This window comes from Phyllobates terribilis, unplaced genomic scaffold, assembly GCF_046119375.1.
Source record: "Phyllobates terribilis strain yellow unplaced genomic scaffold, ASM4611937v1 Scaffold_10__3_contigs__length_209671492, whole genome shotgun sequence".
Lineage (NCBI taxonomy): Eukaryota > Metazoa > Chordata > Amphibia > Anura > Dendrobatidae > Phyllobates > Phyllobates terribilis.
The window spans coordinates 18064747-18085010 of record NW_027362770.1 but is presented as its reverse complement, the minus strand read 5'-3'; the positions used below and the strand labels follow the sequence as shown (position 1 = coordinate 18085010).

At 41.5% G+C, this 20264-nt stretch overlaps 1 protein-coding gene across 5 annotated transcripts in view; it reads left to right on the top strand.

Moving 5' to 3' along the window:
* Positions 1-20264, top strand: part of DOCK2 (dedicator of cytokinesis 2) — a 1661574-nt gene that overhangs the window by 736114 nt on the left and 905196 nt on the right. For all 5 annotated transcript variants that reach the window (XM_073649510.1, XM_073649507.1, XM_073649509.1 and 2 more), the window contains one exon: positions 6109-6209. In XM_073649510.1, the coding sequence (XP_073505611.1) occupies positions 6109-6209 (101 nt within the window). The remainder of the gene's footprint in view (positions 1-6108; positions 6210-20264) is intronic.

Here is a 20264-nt window from a genome sequence, read left to right as displayed (position 1 = left end):
TTTGTGTGTCCTTTGTCTGGCCTTTCTTACCAACACTTCTGTCCAGCTGCCTCGGGCCTCCTCTTGGTAAACTTGGCGCCAGTTTCCCTGACCCTATGTGGTGCCTTCCTAGCGGGTGGAGCAAGGGGCTGCGCCACATAAAATGTCAGAGCCTCCGGTTTCTAGCTGAGGGTCGTTTCCTGCCTCCACTAGTTCGGGGACCGGTCTCCCCCTTTGGCCTGACCCCTCCACGCAGGTGGATTCGGGCGTGCGGTGGCGACTCGCCCGTCCGCACCCCTGGGATCCCTTCATTCCTCGTTCCTGGAGCCTTCTCCGCTCCTCTTCCTTCCTTCTCCCTCTTGCAGGCCTGGGCCTCTGTTACTAGGCCCGCCTCCGGAGCAGAGCTCATGCAGAGCCCCTGCTCCCTGCCACTTCTGCTCAGACTTCTCTGCACTGAACTAAGATGGTGCCCACCTTTTATACTCCCTTCTCAATGCACCCAGGAACTGCTTCCTCCCTGCTCCTGCACTGCAGGGTTCCCCTTCCTCAGTGTTCCCTCCCCCCACTCCAGCCAGGGACAGGGACTGTCGTGCCCATCTCAGGGGCATATTGGTCGCCCTGCCCCACGGCAATGTGGTGTAATGCATGCAGGTGTCGGGTCCTGATCCACACTCCATCCTTATCTGAGAGTGAGATATCACACCTCTGGGTGAGGTGCAATACGTCTGTAGCAACCGAGCCCTCGGTGCTACAGTTCCATTTATCTTCAGCCTAGGTGACGTATTGTGATACAGGGCCGTGATTTTGGCTATAAAAGGGTCCCCTAGACCCCTACCCCAAGCTTTTTAAGAGAATCATATATGGCGTGCCAGGAGACTCTATGGAATGCTTTCTCAGCATCCAACGAGAGTATCTACTTACAAATTTTTAACTGCATCTAGCCCAGGAAATACTTTGTGCCTAGTAGCAGTGTCTGCTAGTCAGCGGATTATCCCGGCTGTTAAGCAAGCTACACCATCTGTAGTTTGGACACTTAATTTTTTCAAAGGAAATGCTTCGGGACCACGGGATACTTAGTGAAGAGCATCAGGAGGCACCCCAAGGCATAGGGGCTGGGACTGGCACTAGGATGCCTTGCGGTGGACAGCCGAGCTCGATCCTTATAAAAGCTTTTTAACTGCAGCAGCTTTAGTGGACGCTACTGGAGCTGGAATTACGCGGCTGCTGGCATGAGACTTGCCCTCCAATAGATCCTTGTAAATGGATTTAAAGTGTATTCATTCAAATTAGAGGGACAATTTAAATTAAAAAGCTTAGAGCTGCCTCCACCACAGGCGGGCTCTCTCGACCCACCAGCGGACAGGCACCAGTATTGGGAGAGGGGGGCTGGCCGTCAGGGTTCACCGCGGCTCTGGCACAAACCCGGCGACACGTAGGTGGCACGGGCAGCAGCGGACTGGCCGTCTCGGCTTCTCACTTTTTGGATTTTAGAAGGGCATGACATGCCTATATCTGTGTCTCCCCCTCCTTTTACTCCTCCACCTCTTTTCTTTTCGCATGACTATATGTACTTGTCACTTTTCCATGTGTTAGTTGTGTCTTCTGAGCAGTTTGTCAGCTTTTGGACACCTTTGAAGGTGTTTTCTATGTGTTTCTATGTGTTTTTGTTTGCCTGCCATTGGTTTTAACGGTGTTCGAAGGTGTTCGACGAACAGTTCGACGAACAGTTCGGCGAACACACGGGTGTTCGACGAACCGAACCGAACTCGAACACTACGGGGGTGGCTCAACACTAATACTGTATAAAAAAATCTTTTTCACGGGCATTATAAACACCCTTTAAAAAAATTATGTGGGTGTTGTATCACGGACCACGGTCACCCTGGTGATATGGTGGTGGAGGATGAGGAGAAGGAGGAGGACAAGAGCAAATAGCAAAAATCAGGAAGCGTATACCCATGTGTGGTTGTGAAGAGGTACATGGGAATACACCTCCCAAAAAAAGACAGTAGATTTGAGTTTATGTTACGCTACTATAATTCGGTGGTGTTGAGAAGTCTAGCCCAATCCAGTCCTTGTTCATTTTTATAAGAGTCAGCCTGTCAGCATTTTCAGTTGACAGGCGGATGCGCTTATCAGTTATAATTCCACCAGCGCCACTAAAAACCCACTCTGATAAAACGCGAGCGGCAGGGCAGGCCAGGACCTCCAAAGTGTAGAGAGCCAGTTCATTCCACGTATCCAGCTTGGATACCCAATAATTATAAGGCACAGAGGAATCACGGAGGACGTTGGTACGATTGGCAAGGTACTCCCTCAGCATCTTCCGAAATGTTGCATTCCTTGTGAGGGGTGCGATGGGTGCGTCTGAGAAAACTGTCCCGGAACTTTGCACTCCTTGTGAGAGTACCCCGCGCATTAGGGCTTGTGCAATGGGAGGGGCTGAGAAAATTCTCTCAGAACTTTGACAGTGTTCCCCTGCCTCTGCTGGATTGGAGTTGTGTCTCTCTGGCCTGTAGTCCTTGGTTGTCCAATGAACTATTACCTTTGCTGCCAGCATTTTCAGATGAGATTTTTTTAATAGTTCCGCAACAAGGGCCTTCTGGTACTGCTCCATTTTTGTAGACCTGTCCGCTTCAGGAGTAAGAGATATAAAATTTTCTTTGTAGTGTGGGTCTAGAAGTGTTATGAAAACCAGTAATGACTGTCACACAAAATTTTGAGAACGCGGGGGTCATGGTAAAGGCAGCAGCACATAAACTCAGCCTTGCGTGCCAGACTGCTAACACGCAAGACTTTCGTGTTCTGACCAAGAGGACGAGTCACCATGCTTTCCTCCTCCTCCTGGTATATATGTCTGACATTCATGTCCACTCCTGAGGTCTTATATGTGAAGTCTGAACTGAATACCAACGGCCTTGTTGATGCTGGTACTCATCAACTGCCCTCTTCTGCTTACAAATCCTTCCCAACGTCTGCAGTGTATAGTTCTAACGCGTGAGGACATCACACATCAGTCTGTGACCTGGAAGCTGCAAACCCTGCTGAAACACGGCAAGGGCAGCGGAAGCTGTAGGTGACTTTCTAAAATGGACAGACAGGCGTTGTACTTTAAAAAGCAGAACCGGCAGCTTCGGGTAGGATTTGAGAAACCGCTGAACCAGGAGGTTAAGCACATGGGCCAGGCATGGTGTGTGTGTGAGCTCGCCTCGCCTCAGAGCCGCCACCAGGTTCCAGTCATTATCACAAACAACCATGCCTGACTGTGGTAGGTTCAGCGGTGTGAGCCACAGATATGCCTGTTCTTTCAGAGCTGTCCACAACTCTTCAGCATTGTGCGGTTTGTCACCTAAGCATATAATCTTCAGCATAGCCTGTTGCTGCTTGGCCGAGGCAGTGCTGCAGTGCTTCCAGCTTGCGACTGATGTGGTCATTTCGGAGATGGAGGCTGAAGAGGAGGCTGAGGAGGATGAGGTGCAGGAGCTGTAGACTGTGGGAGCAACACTGATTGACCTAGTGCCCACAATCCTTGGTGTCAGGAGGACGTGTTCCGTCTCAAGGTCCGACTGGGTCTCGGCTTCCACTAGGTTAACCCAGTGTGCTGTCAGCGAGATGTGCCGTCCCTGCCCACAAGCACTTGTCCACATGTCTGTGGTTAGGTGGACTTTTCCGGTAACTGTGTTGTTGAGGGCATGACTTATGTTTTGGGACACGTGCTTGTGTTATGCGAGGATGGCACACCGGGAGAAATAGTGGTGGCTGAGGGCCGAGTACCGAGGGACGGCCGCCGCCATCACGTTGCGGAATGCTTCCGTCTCCACTAGCCTAAAAGGCAACATTTCAAACGCAAGCAGTCGTGAAATCTGGGAGTTTAATAGTGTGGCCTGTGGGGCGTTGACTGCGTATTTGTGCTTGCGTTCCAAAGACTGGGGTATGGACAACTGAACGCTGCGCTGGCACAAGAGTGTGCAATGACAGGTGCAGGGTAGGAGGCATCTTCGCATGCACCATGGACAGGGGATTTACTTGCATGCACAACAGCGGAAGAAGCAGTGGTGCCACCCGGTGACACTGTTCCTGGACCCTGGGGTTTGGCCCACAAAGTCAGGTGCTTTGCTGCCATGTGCCTGATCATGCTGGTGGTGGTCAGGCTGCTAGTTTTGCCACCCCGGCTGATGCTGGACTGGCAGGTGGTGCAATTGGCCTTTTTGGGGTTATCGGCAGATTCTTTAAAAAACAACCAGACTCGGGAAGACCTAACAGTTGTACTGGCAACTTCCTTTGTGTTGGTGTACAGGGAATGGTTGCCTGCCTTCTGTCTGTGGCCACCACACTGCTTCTTCGTGCCTGTTCGGATGCTCTGCCTCCCTCCTTCTGTGTGCTGCTGTCCTCGCTCTGCATGTCCTCCTGCTAGGTTGGGTCAGTTGCTATATCATTCACCACCTCGTCTTCCACTTCCGCACCCTGGTCCTCCACCATACTTTCTGGCAATTGTGTCTCATCATCGTCCACTTCTTGTGACACTTTCCCACAGTCGCCTTTGTGTGACCGCGGCTGCTCAAATATTTGGGCATCCCTACATGCAACCTCCTCTTGCCCTGCTTCAAGTGGACTGGGCGAGAGGCCCGAATCTATAGATGGAAAAGTGAACAGCTCTTCGGAGTGTCCAAGTGTGGGATCAGTTGTCTCCGGGCACTCAGCAGGGTAGGAGTAAGGAGGATCAGGGTGAGGAATATGCAGTCCAGACTCACGGCTACTGAGACTTGACCATATGGAAGACAGGGTGGTGGTGGTGGTGGCAAAGTGACTGAAAGCATTATCTGCTATCCAACCAACAACCTTTTGACTCTGTTCTGGGTTCAATAGTGGTGTGCTGCGGTTCCCTAGGAATTGGGACAGGAAGGTCGGGCGAGAAGATGGGTGTTTGTTGTGGCACAATTTCAGCTTGCCCTCGGCCTCTGCGTACACCATCACCATCACGTTCAGTGACTACAAATGGCTGAATTTGGAGTAAAGTTATATGTAATCCTTGTGACGGAGAAACCACCGTTTTAAATACCTGGCCTGTAGTTAACTATTTTGAACAGCAAACTGGTGTCAATTGCTTCACTGACAGACTGAAACAAATTTTTAATGGAGGCCAGAAAAGGCAGTATTTTCAGTGCAATTATATGTGATCCGTGTGACGGACAAACCACAGTTTTAAATAGCTGTATTTTTAGCGCTGTAATATGGAAAGTATCTGGCTGTATTCTGCAGTGCCAACAAGCAAATGGCGCAGAACAACGGTGTTCTCTGGATTGCTTTTTAAGCAAATAATGAGGATTAAGATCCAAAAAAAAAAATATTCCTGGCCCCTGAGACTTGGGCCTATTTCTAGAAATATCTATCAGCAGCACCTACACTAAATAGAAACAAGCAAATTTCTCCCTAGCTCAGCAGCACCACTGTCTGATTCCGAAGTGACTGTGACGAGCATGGCGACGCCTGGTCTGATATAGGCCTGATGACGCTGTGCGGCTAGCTAATCACTGTAATGCCGTAACCAACATGGTTACTGCACTACAGTGAGTGGTATTCAATCCCTGCATATCATTTGGCTTTCTAAAGTGCGCCAAACATGCAGGGAGGACACCAGAGCTCCCGACGAGCAACTGTGGAAATACTCGGAGAGTGCTGAGCATCTCGAGCAGTGAGATGCTTGGGTGAGCACGGAGCAATAGTGAGCATGCTCGCTTATCACTACTGAAGACTTATGGTAGCATGATTCTTGCAGATGTCCTAAACTGCCTGTCAAGGGGCTTCATCAGAGATGATACATTTACCCCAGTGTCCAATCCAATTATATATCTGGAAGAATGACTGAACGGACAAGAATGAGTGAACAGGGGTACATTTTTGCAGTTAAAAAAATCTAAAGGATTTAGGCAATTTAGTTCTTTTAAATGACAAGGGTTCCAGAAGCCAAGTCCCTCATAGCGTTTTGTCATATCACAGAAATATATCATATTCCAAAATATTAAAACTGGTTTATTCTCATTGTAAATAATTTTTCTTCTTTATTAATGCCATGCAATTCACTCACTATTTCATTTTTTATTTGCTAATTATATTTTCTTCTATTATCAGATTTACATCATTGGACTCATTGCTGATCGAAAATTCCAACACTTCAACACAGTTTTAGAAGCTTATATAAAGCAACATTTTAGTGCCACATTGGCTTATAAGTAAGTTTTGTCATTATCCCACCCATTGTCATTCCACAAGCAAAGTAGAGAAACAGTAGCGGAACTCACTAAAATCTTTTGCCTTTATTGTCCACAGACTAAAGTCTACAGCAGTGAGAGGAGTGCTGTCCCATGGCCTACAGTGGTTTTGAATAAAACATACTTTTTCAAGGTCTCATGGTGCAGCACCTCCTGCGTTGAAAGAGACAATGTACCATTAAACTACTTTATCACATTAACATTTTAAAAATGTTACTATTGCCCTGTATTAGTAGACATGGCTTATACAGGAATATATTTATACAGTGTAATATTTATCCAGTTATGAGGAAGCTTATATTGTATAGCAAACATTTTTTTTACTAAGGTGTTGTGTGAACCACTGCATAAAAAACATCTCACAGTATACATATCATATCATGATATTAAATTGTAAGCAGTATACAACTGAGAAAATGATTGCTCTATTGTCTAAAGTTGTGTAGTTACCCTATGTGACTGCAGACTTGTGAATCCTCACATCACGTGCACTGTGCGCTGTGAGGATTTTCTGATGCTGGCACCAGGAGGAGGTGATGTGACTGCAAGTATGTGATTTACATACAAATGGCCACATTTGGACTAGACTGTATCTGGCCTCGCTCAGTACACTTGCATAGATGAGGCCTCGACCATGTAGTTGGCAGGTGACCATATGTATGTAAAATACAAACTTGCGGTTACGCACCCGCTGCTCCTTGCACCAGCAGTGTGTGCAATGTGAGGATTCCCAAGTTTGCAGTCACATAGTATTACTTCAGACTTGTAGTTTAAGAATGAACAATACCTTTAACCAGGTAAGTTGTTAGATCTTGGTCTGATTAATACGGCCGTCTGACTGCACCCTAACACGTGACATGACTGATCAAATAAACATAAAAGTAGATTTACGATAAAAATGAAAAGGTTGAATAGGCAGATGTTTTAACCCCTTTCTGGCATGGTCAGTAATAGTACATCCTAGTGCCTTGGGCCTTATGGAACAGGTACGTACTATTATGCACAGGCGGTCGCACCCGCACACAAGCTGTGTGGGCACGATCGCCGCCGGGTGTCAGCTGATTCTAACTTCAGACACCCGGCACTCAGTACGTCCTAGTGCTTTGGGCCTTATGGGACAGGTACGTACTATTATGCACAAGGCGATCGCACCCGTACACAAGCTGTGTGGGCACGATCGCCGCCAGGTGTCAGCTGATTCTAACTTCAGACACCCGGCACTCAGTACGTCCTAGTGCTTTGGGCCTTATGGGACAGGTACGTACTATTATGCACAAGGCGATCGCACCCGTACACAAGCTGTGTGGGCATGATCGCCGCCAGGTGTCAGCTGATTCTAACTGCAGACACCCGACACTCAGTGCCAGGAGCGGTGTCCGCACCACTCCCGGAACTTTAACCACCTAAATGTTGTGATCGCAGCATATAGCGAGTGCACAGGGAGACATATAGTAACATAGTTTTTAAGGTTGAAGGAAGACTAAGTCCATCTAGTTCAACCCATAGCCTAACATGTTGATCCAGAGGAAGGCAAAAAAATCTCATATGCAAACACTAAGCTCCACATTGGGGAAAAAAATTCCTTCCCGACTCCATAAGACAATCAGACTAGTTCCCTATCAAGAAATCTAGTATATATAACCTGTAATATTATACTTTTCAAGAAAGGCATCCATGCTCTTCTTAAATTTTAATAGTGAATCACTCATTACAACATCATGCGGCAGAGAGTTCCATAGTCTCACTGCTTTTACAGTAAAGAATCCGCATCTGTGATTATGATTAAACCTTCTTCCTCCAGACGTAGAAGATGCCCTCTTGTCCCCGTCTCTGGCCTCAGAGTAAAAAGATCAGTAGAAAGGTCTTTGTTCTGTCCCCTCATATACTTGTACATAGTAATAAGATCACCCCTAAGCCTTCTTTTTTCCACAGTAAATAACCCCAAATGTAATAACCTGTCTTGGTATTGCAGACCCCCCAGTCCTCTAATAACCTTGGTCGCTCTTCTCTGCACCCGCTCTAGTTCAGCTATGTCTTTCTTATACATGGGAGACCAAAACTGTACACAGTATTCTAAGTGTGGTCGCACTAATGACTTGTATAGAGGTAAAATTATGTTCTCCTCATGAGCATCTATGCCTCTTTTAATGCATCCCATTATTTTATTTGCCTTTGAAGCAGCTGCCTGACACTGGCCACCAAACGTGAGCTTGTCGTCCACCAATACACCCAGGTCTTTTTCAGTTACAGTTTTGCCCAGTGTTTTACAATTGAGCATATAATTATACATTTTATTTCCTCTGCCCAAGAGCATTACCTTACATTTATCCCCATTAAAGCTCATTTGCCATTTATCAGCCCAAGCTTCTAGTTTACATAGATCCTACTGTAATATAAAATTGTCCTCCTCTGTATTGATTACCCTGCAGAGTTTAGTGTCATCTGCAAATATTGAAATATTACTCTGTATGCCCCCTATAATGTCATTAATAAATATGTTAAAATGAAGGGTGCCCAATACTGACCCCTGTGGTACGCCACTGTTAACTGAGACCCAGTCTGAGTGTTTTCCATTAATAACCACCCTTTCCTATCACTGAGCCAATTCTTAACCCACCTACATATATTTTCCCCTATCCCCATTGTTCTTATTTTATGTATCAACCTTTTGTGTGGAACCGTATCAAAAGCTTTTGAAAAGTCATATACACAACATCCACTGCATTTCCTTGGTCCAGTCCAGAACTTGCCTCGTCATAAAAACTGATCAGATTAGTTTGACAGGAACGGTCTCTCGTAAACCCATGTTGATATTGGGTCATGAGGTTATTCTTCTTCAGATACTCTAGTATAGCATCTCTTAGGAAACCCTCCAGGATTTTACCCACAGTAGAGGTTAAGCTTACTAGCCTATAATTTCCAAGTTCAGTTTTTGTCCCCTTTATGAATATTGGTACCACATTTGCTATACGCCAGTCCTGTGGTACAGACCCTGTTATTATGGAATCTTTAAAGATTAAAAATAATGGTCTATCTATGACATTACTTAATTCCTGCAGTACTCGCGGGTGTATCCCATCCGGGCCCGGGGATTTGTCACCTTTAGTGATTTTTAGACGCCGCTGTACTTCCTGCTTGGTTAAGCAAGTGACATTTAATGGAGAATTTTTGTTATCACTAATCATGTTTTCTGTCATGCGATTTTCTTGTGTAAATACGGTTGAAAAAAAATCATTTAGCATATTGGCTTTTTCCTCATCCTCATCCACCATTTCACCCAGACTATTTTCAAGGGGGCCAACACTATCATTTTATGCCCCTCCTGCTCTTGGATTGGACACCTTGATTGTTGCCATGGTGATCTGGTGATCTGTAAAAAAAATTTAAAAAATAAATAACAAAATATACATATTTATTTATAGAAAAAATATAAAGAGGCAGCACTCCAAGAAATTTTTGAAAAAAAATGGACTTTAATGAGCCCAAAGGCGACGTTTCGGTTCACAGAACCTTTCTCAAGCAGAGTTCAAGTGCATATAGTGCAATATATATAGTTACAAACGGTGACGCCATAATTAGAATCAATTCATACAAAAACATGATTATATAAAAAAGTGCAATAGTGCATTTCTCAAAATATCATCCAGTAACATACATAGTAAAAAAATCTTTTACAAAAATATTATTATCATCAGTTACAGTATCCATAACTCTCATAAAGTGATAAGTGCTTTAATTGATATCTATCAGTGCCAGGTGTACATTATAAATCATAATATATTTGAGGCAGCGACTCACCCTGCAGCAATCATGCAAAACCACATTTCCTATTTACTCCATGCTATCCTCACGTCTGAAAAACTCAACTGAGCACGTCTCCCAGGAAATCATTTAGCATATTGGCTTTTTCCTCATTCTCATCCACCATTTCACCCAGTCTATTTTCAAGGGGGCCAACACTATCATTTTATGCCCCTCCTGCTCTTGGATTGAACACCTTGATCGTTGCCATGGTGATCTGGTGATCTGTAAAAAAATTTTTAAAAATAAATAACAAAATATATATATTTATTTATATATATACAGTATATACAGTACAGACCAAAAGTTTGGACACACCTTCTCATTTAAAGATTTTTCTGTATTTTTATGGCTATGAAAATTGTACATTCACACTGAAGGCATCAAAACTATGAATTAACACATGTGGAATTATATACTTAACAAAAAAGTGTGAAACAACTGAAAATATGTCTTACATTCTAGGTTCTTGAAAGTAGCAACCTTTTGCTTTGATGACTGCTTTGCACACTCTTGGCATTCTCTTGATGAGCTTCAAGTGGTAGTCACCGGAAATGGTCTTCCAACAATCTTGAAGGAGTTCCCAGAGATGCTTAGCACTTGTTGGCCCTTTTGCCTTCACTCTGCGGTCCAGCTCACCCCAAACCATCTCTATTGGGTTCAGGTCTGGTGACTGTGGAGGCCAGGTCATCTGGAATAGCACCCCATTGCTCACCTTCTTGGTCAAATAGCCCTTACACTGCCTGGAGGTGTGTTTGGGGTCATTGTCCTGTTGAAAAATAAATGATGGTCCAAGTAAATTCAAACCGGATGGAATAGCATGCTGCTGCAAGATGCTGTGGTAGCCATGCTGGTTCAGTATGCCTTCAATTTTGAATAAATCCCCAACAGTGTCACCAGCAAAGCACCCCCACACCATCACACCTCCTCCTCCATGCTTCACGGTGGGAACCAGGCAAGTAGAGTCCATCCGTTCACCTTTTCTGCGTCGCATAAAGACACGGTGGTTGGATCCAAAGATCTCAAATTTGGACTCATCAGACCAAAGCCCAGATTTCCACTGGTCTAATGTCCATTCCTTGTGTTATTTGGCCCAAACAGGTCTCTTCTGCTTGTTGCCTGTCCTTAGCAGTGGTTTCCTAGCAGCTATTTTACCATGAAGGCCTGCTGCACAAAGTCTCCTCTTAAAAGTTGTTGAAGAGATGTGTCTGCTGCTAGAACTCTGTGTGGCATTGACCTGATCTCTAATCTGAGCTGCTGTTAACCTGCGATTTCTGAGGCTGGTGACTTGGATAAACTTATCCTCAGAAGCAGAGGTGACTCTTGGTCTTCCTTTCCTGGGGCGGTCCTCATGTGAGCCAGTTTCTTTGTAGCGCTTGATGGTTTTTGCAACTGCACTTGGGGACACTTTCAAAGTTTTCCCAATTTTTCGGACTGACTGACCTTCATTTCTTAAGGTAATGATGGCCACTCGTTTTTCTTTACTTAGCTGCTTTTTTCTTGCCATAATTCAAATTCTAATAGTCTATTCAGTAGGACTATCAGCTGTGTATCCACCAGACTTCTGTACAACACAACTGATGGTCCCAACCCCATTTATAAGGCAAGAAGTGCCACTTATTAAACCTGACTGGGCACACCTATGAAGTGAAAACCATTTCCGGTGACTACCACTTGAAGCTCATCAAGAGAATGCCAAGAGTGTGCAAAGTAGTCATCAAAGCGAAAGGTGGCTACTCTGAAGAACCTAGAATATAAGACATATTTTCAGTTGTTTCACACTTTTTTGTTAAGTATATAATTTCACATGTATTAATTCATAGTTTTGATGCCTTCAGTGTGAATGTACAATTTTCATAGTCATAAAAATACAGAAAAATCTTTAAATGAGAAGGTGTGTCCAAACTTTTGGGCTGTACTGTCTATATATATATATATATATATATATATATATATATATATATATATATATATATATATATTGTACTCATACAGTGGGGAAAAAAAGTATTCAGTCAGCTACCAATTGTGCAAGTTCTCCCACTTAAAAAGATGAGAGAGGCCTGTAATTGACATCATAGGTAGACCTCAACTATGAGAGACAAAATGAGAACTTGCACAATTGGTGGCTGACTAAATACTTTTTTCCCCACTGTACATAAATTTAATTGTGAAAAACAACAAAAAAAACAATAAAAGTACACATATTTGGTATTGCCGCGTTCGGAACGATCTGACCTATAAAACTGTCCCACGAGTTAGCCCCTTTAGTGAACACAATAAAAAAATAAATTAAAAACCAAGCAAAAATGGTGCTTTATCATCATACCGCTGAACAAAAAGTCGAATAAAACGCAATCAAAAAGACTAATGTAAATAAAAATGGTACCGCTGAAAACATCATTTTGTCCCGCAAAAAAAACAAGCCACCATACAGCTTCATCAGCCGAAAAATAAAAAAAAGTTTTAGCTCTAAGAATAAATCAATGCAAAAAAAATATTTTTTCTATAAAATAGTTTTTATTATGTAAAAGCATCAAATAATAAAAAATTATATAAATATAGTATCGCTGTAATCATACTGACCCGAAGAATGAAACTGCCTTCAAATTACCCCACACGGAATGGCATAAAAAAAAAATCCTGAATTGTTAGTTTTTGTTTATTCTGCCTCCCAAAAATTGGAATAGAAAGAAATAAAAAAATCTCACGTCCCCAAAAATGGTACCAATAAAAACGTCAACATGTCCCTCAAAAAGCAAGCCCGTACATGGCTCTGTTGGCTGAAATATTGAAAAATTATAGCTCTCAAAATATGGCAATGTGCAAAAACTAGTCTTTTAAAAAAAAAAGAATGTTTTGTGTGGCAGCTTCCAAACATAAATACCCACTATAAATATGGTATCGCAGAAATTGCACCAACCCAAAAAATAAAGTCATCTACTCACTTATACGGCACGAGGAATGGAGTAAAAAATAAATAAAACCAATTCTTCACCTACTGCTGATTTGTTCATTCTGCCTCTCAAAGATCGCAGAATGGCCTGGCTCACACTTATCCTGCGCTGAGCGCTTACACCGGGGTTTTCGTGCAAATCTCTGAAATACGTGACTGAGACGGAACCACCGGCAGAAGATACTCGCACATACGTGGTATCGGCTTACTCAGGAGAAATTGCACAACAAATGTTATGGTGCAGTTTCTCCTGTTACCCTAATGAAATTGCAAAATTGGGGCTGAAAAATTTTTAATTTTATGGTTCAATGTTATAAATAGTGTTGAGCCACCCCCGTAGTGTTCGAGTTCAGTTCGGTTCGTCGAACACCCGTGTGTTCGAACGAACTGTTCGTCGAACTGTTCGTCGAACACCTTCGAACACCGTTAAAACCAATGGCAGGCAAACAAAAACACATAGAAACACATAGAAAACACCATCAAAGGTGTCCAAAAGCTGACAAACTGCTCAGAAGACATAACTAACACATGAAAAAGTGACAAGTACATATAGTCATGCGAAAAGAAAAGAGTTGGAGGAGTAAAAGGAGGGGGAGACACAGATATAGGCATGTCATGCCCTTCTAGAATCCAAAAAGTGAGAAGCCGACACGGCCAGTCCGCTCCTGCCCGTGCCACCTCCGTGTCGCCGGGTTCAGTATAGATGGACTAATAGACCAAGTCCCACACACTGCTCGAAGCCCAAATATTTTTTCAGAGCTAGATGCAGAAAAAAATTATATTCAATTTGAAACCTGATGGAGGTCAGTATAGATGGACTAATAGACCAAGTCCCACACACTGCTAGAAGGCCAAATATTTTTTCAGAGCTAGATGCAGAAAAAAATTATATTCAATTTGCAACCTGATGGAGGTCAGTATAGATGGACTAATAGAACAAGTCCCACACACTGCTAGAAGGCCAAATATTTTTTCAGAGCTAGATGCAGAAAAAAATTATATTCAGTTTGCAACATGATGGAGGTCAGTATAGATGGACTAATAGAACAAGTCCCACACACTGCTAGAAGGCCAAATATTTTTTCAGAGCTAGATGCAGAAAAATATTATATTCAGTTTGCAACCTGATGGAGGTCAGTATAGATGGACTAATAGAACAAGTCCCACACACAGCTAGAAGCCCAAATATTTTTTCAGAGCTAGATGCAGACAAAAAATTATTTTGAATTTGCAAGCTGATGGAGGTCAGTATAGATGGCCTAATAGAACAAGTCCCACACACTGCAAGAAGGCCAAATATTTTTTCAGAGCTAGATGCAGAAAAAAATTATATTCAATTTGCAACCTGATGGAGGTCAGTATAGATGGACTAATAGAACAAGTCCCACACACTGCTAGAAGGCCAAATATTTTTTCAGAGCTAGATGCAGAAAAAAATTATATTCAGTTTGCAACATGATGGAGGTCAGTATAGATGGACTAATAGAACAAGTCCCACACACTGCTAGAAGGTCAAATATTTTTTCAGAGCTAGTTGCAGAAAAATATTATATTCAATTTGCAACCTGATGGAGATCAGTATAGATGGACTAATAGAACAAGTCCCACACACAGCTAGAAGCCCAAATATTTTTTCAGAGCTACATGCAGACAAAAAATTATTTTGAATTTTCAACCTGATGAAGGTCAGTATAGATGGACTAATAGAACAAGTCCCACACATTGCTAGAAGGCCAAATGTTTTTTCAGAGCTAGATGCAGATAAAATTATTTTTAATTTGCAACCAGATGGAGGTCAGTATAGATGGACTAATAGAACAAGTCCCACACACTGCTAGAAGGCCAAATATTTTTTCATAGCTAGATGCAGACAAAAAATTATTTTAAATTTGCAACCTGATGGAGGTCAGTATAGATGGCTTAATAGAACAAGTCCCACACACTGCTAGAAGGACAAATATTTTTTCAGAGCTAGATGCAGACAAAAAATTGTTTTGAATTTGCAACCTGATGGAGGTCAGTATAGCTGGACTAGTAGAACAAGTCCCATACACTGCTAGAAGGCCAAATATTTTTTCAGAGCTAGATGCAGACAAAAAATTATTTTTAATTTGCAACCTGATGAAGGTCAGTATAGATGGACTAATAGAACAAGTCCCACACACTGCTAGAAGGCCAAATATTTTTTCAGAGCTCGATGCAGACAAAAATTTTATTCAGTTTGCAACCTGATGGAGGTCAGTATAGATGGACTAATAGAACAAGTCCCACACACTGCTAGAAGGCCAAATATTTTTTTAGAGCTAGATGCAGGTAAAAATTATTTTTAATTTGCAACCTGATGGAGGTCAGTATAGATGGACAAATAGAACAAGTCCCACACACTGCTAGAAGGCCAAATATTTTTTCAGAGCTAGATGCAGACAAAAAGTTATTTTGAATTTGCAACCTGATAGAGGTCAGTATAGATGGACTAATAGAACAAGTACCACACTGTTAGAAGGACAAATATTTTTTCAGAGCTAGATGCAGCAAAAAATTATATTTAATTTGCAACCTGATGGAGGTCAGTATAGATGGACTAATAGAACAAGTCCCACACACAGCTAGAAGCCAAAATATTTTTTCAGAGCTAGATGCAGAAAAAAATTATATTCAATTTGCAACCTGATGGAGGTCAGTACAGATGGACTAATATAACAAGTCCCAGACACTGCTAGAAGGCCAAATATTTTTTCAGAGCTAGATGCAGAAAAAAATTATATTCAGTTTGCAACATGATGGAGGTCAGTATAGATGGACTAATAGAACAAGTCCCACACACTGCTAGAAGGCCGAATATTTTTTCAGAGCTGGATGCAGAAAAATATTATATTCAATTTGCAACCTGATGGAGGTCAGTATAGATGGACTAATAGAACAAGTCCCACACACAGCTAGAAGCCCAAATATTTTTTCAGAGCTAGATGCAGACAAAAAATTATTTTGAATTTGCAACCTGATGAAGGTCAGTATAGATGGACTAATAGAACAAGTCCCACACACTGCTAGAAGGCCAAATGTTTTTTCAGAGCTAGATGCAGATAAAAATTATTTTAAATTTGCAACCTGATGGAGGTCAGTATAGATGGACTAATAGAACAAGTCCCACACACTGCTAGAAGGCCAAATATTTTTTCATAGCTAAATGCAGACAAAAAATTATTTTAAATTTGCAACCTGATGGAGGTCAGTATAGATGGACTAATAGAACAAGTCCCACACACTGCTAGAAGGCCAAATGTTTTTTCAGAGCTAGATGCAGATAAAAATTATTTTAAATTTGCAACCTGATGGAGGTCAGTATAGATGGACTAATAAAACAAGTCCCACACACTGCTAGAAGGCCAAATATTTTTTCAGAGCTAGATGCAGACAAAAAATTATTTTGAATTTGCAACCTGATGGAGGTCAGTATAGATGGACTAGTAGAACAAGTCCCACACACTGCTAAAGGACAAATATTTTTTCAGAGCTAGATGCAGAAAAAAAATTATATTCAGTTTGCAACCTGATGGAGGTCAGTATAGATGGACTAAAAGAACAAGTCCCACACACAGCTAGAAGCCCAAATATTTTTTCAGAGGTAGATGCAGAAAAATATTATATTCAATTTGCAACCTGATGGAGGTCAGTATAGATGGACTAATAGAACAAGTCCCACACACTGCTAGAAGGCCAAATATTTTTTCAGAGCTAGATGCAGAAAAAAATTATTTTTAATTTGCAACCTGATGGAGGTCAATAAAGATGGACTAATAGACCCAGTCCCACACACTGCTAGAAGCCCAAATATTTTTTCAGAGCTAGATGCAGAAAAAAATGATATTCAATTTGCAACCTGATGGAGGTCAGTATAGATGGACTAATAGTACAAGTCCCACACACTGCTAGAAGGCCAAATATTTTTTCAGAGCTAGATGCAGACAAAAAATAATTTTTAATTTGCAACCTGATGGAGGTCAGTATAGATGGACTAATAGAACAAGTCCCACACACTGCTAGAAGGCCAAATATTTTTTCACAGCTAGATGCAGAAAAATATTATATTCAGTTTGCAACCTGATGGTGGTCAGTATAGATGGACTAATAAAACAAGTCCCACACACAGCTTGAAGCCCAAATATTTTTTCAGAGCTAGATGCAGACAAAAAATTATTTTGAATTTGCAACCTGATGGAGGTCAGTATAGATGAACTAATAGAACAAGTCCCACACACTGCTAGCAGGCCAAATATTTTTTCAGAGCTAGATGCAGACAAAAAATTATTTTGAATTTGCAACCTGATGGAGGTCAGTATAGATGGACTAATAGAACAAGTCCCACACACAGCTAGAAGCCCAAATATTTTTCAGAGCTAGATGCAGACAAAAAATTATTTTGAATTTGCAACACGATGAAGGTCAGTATAGATGGACTAATAGAACAAGTCCCACACACTGCTAGAAGGCCAAATGTTTTTTCAGAGCTAGATGCAGATAAAAATTATTTTAAATTTGCAACCTGATGGAGGTCAGTATAGATGGACTAATAGAACAAGTCCCACACACTGCTAGAAGGCCAAATATTTTTTCATAGCTAAATGCAGACAAAAAATTATTTTAAATTTGCAACCTGATGGAGGTCAGTATAGATGGACTAATAGAACAAGTCCCACACACTGCTAGAAGGCCAAATGTTTTTTCAGAGCTAGATGCAGATAAAAATTATTTTAAATTTGCAACCTGATGGAGGTCAGTATAGATGGACTAATAGAACAAGTCCCACACACTGCTAGAAGGCCAAATATTTTTTCATAGCTAAATGCAGACAAAAAATTATTTTAAATTTGCAACCTGATGGAGGTCAGTATAGATGGACTAATAGAACAAGTCCCACACACTGCTAGAAGGCCAAATATTTTTTCAGAGCTAGATGCAGACAAAAAATTATTTTGAATTTGCAACCTGATGGAGGTCAGTATAGATGGACTAGTAGAACAAGTCCCATACACTGCTAGTAGGACAAATATTTTTTCAGAGCTAGATGCAGAAAAAAATTATATTCAATTTGCAACCTGATGGAGGTCAGTATAGATGGACTAATAGAACAAGTCCCACATACAGCTAGAAGCCCAAATATTTTTTCAGAGGTAGATGCAGAAAAATATTATATTCAATTTGCAACCTGATGGAGGTCAGTATAGATTGACTAATAGACCCAGTCCCACACACTGCTAGAAGCCCAAATATTTTTTCAGAGCTAGATGCAGAAAAAAATTATATTCAATTTGCAACCTGATGGAGGTCAGTATAGATGGACTAATAGAACAAGTCCCACACACTGCTAGAAGACCAAATATTTTTTCAGAGCTAGATGCAGAAAAATATTATATTCAGTTTGCAACCTGATGGAGGTCAGTATAGATGGACTAATAGAACAAGTCCCACACACTGCTAGAAGGCCAAATATTTTTTCAGAGCTAGATGCAGAAAAATATTATTTTCAGTTTGCAACCTGATGGAGGTCAGTATAGATGGACTAATAGAACAAGTCACACACACAGCTAGAAGCCCAAATATTTTTTCAGAGCTAGATGCAAGCAAAAAATTATTTTGAATTTGCCACCTGATGGGGAGGTCAGTATAGATGGACTAATAGAACAAGTCCCACATACTGCTAGAAGGCCAAATATTTTCTCAGAGCTAGATGCAGACAAAAAATTATTTTGAATTTGCAACCTGATGGAAGACAGTATAGATGGACTAATAGAACAAGTCCCACACACTGCTAGAAGGCCAAATATTTTTTCAGATCTAGATGCAGACAAAAAATTATTTTGAATTTGCAACCTGATGGAGGTCAGTATAGATGGACTAGTAGAACAAGTCCCACACACTGCTAGAAGCCCAAATATTTTTTCAGAGCTAGATGCAGAAAAAAATTATATTCAATTTGCAACCTGATGGAGGTCAATAAAGATGGACTAATAGACCCAGTCCCACACACTGCTAGAAGCCCAAATATTTTTTCAGAGCTAGATGCAGAAAAAAATGATATTCAATTTGCAACCTGATGGAGGTCAGTATAGATGGACTAATAGTACAAGTCCCACACACTGCTAGAAGGCCAAATATTTTTTCAGAGCTAGATGCAGACAAAAAATAATTTTTAATTTGCAACCTGATGGAGGTCAGTATAGATGGACTAATAGAACAAGTCCCACACACTGCTAGAAGGCCAAATATTTTTTCACAGCTAGATGCAGAAAAATATTATATTCAGTTTGCAACCTGATGGTGGTCAGTATAGATGGACTAATAAAACAAGTCCCACACACAGCTTGAAGCCCAAATATTTTTTCAGAGCTAGATGCAGACAAAAAATTATTTTGAATTTGCAACCTGATGGAGGTCAGTATAGATGAACTAATAGAACAAGTCCCACACACTGCTAGCAGGCCAAATATTTTTTCAGAGCTAGATGCAGACAAAAAATTATTTTGAATTTGCAACCTGATGGAGGTCAGTATAGATGGACTAATAGAACAAGTCCCACACACAGCTAGAAGCCCAAATATTTTTCAGAGCTAGATGCAGACAAAAAATTATTTTGAATTTGCAACACGATGAAGGTCAGTATAGATGGACTAATAGAACAAGTCCCACACACTGCTAGAAGGCCAAATGTTTTTTCAGAGCTAGATGCAGATAAAAATTATTTTAAATTTGCAACCTGATGGAGGTCAGTATAGATGGACTAATAGAACAAGTCCCACACACTGCTAGAAGGCCAAATATTTTTTCATAGCTAAATGCAGACAAAAAATTATTTTAAATTTGCAACCTGATGGAGGTCAGTATAGATGGACTAATAGAACAAGTCCCACACACTGCTAGAAGGCCAAATGTTTTTTCAGAGCTAGATGCAGATAAAAATTATTTTAAATTTGCAACCTGATGGAGGTCAGTATAGATGGACTAATAGAACAAGTCCCACACACTGCTAGAAGGCCAAATATTTTTTCATAGCTAAATGCAGACAAAAAATTATTTTAAATTTGCAACCTGATGGAGGTCAGTATAGATGGACTAATAGAACAAGTCCCACACACTGCTAGAAGGCCAAATATTTTTTCAGAGCTAGATGCAGACAAAAAATTATTTTGAATTTGCAACCTGATGGAGGTCAGTATAGATGGACTAGTAGAACAAGTCCCATACACTGCTAGTAGGACAAA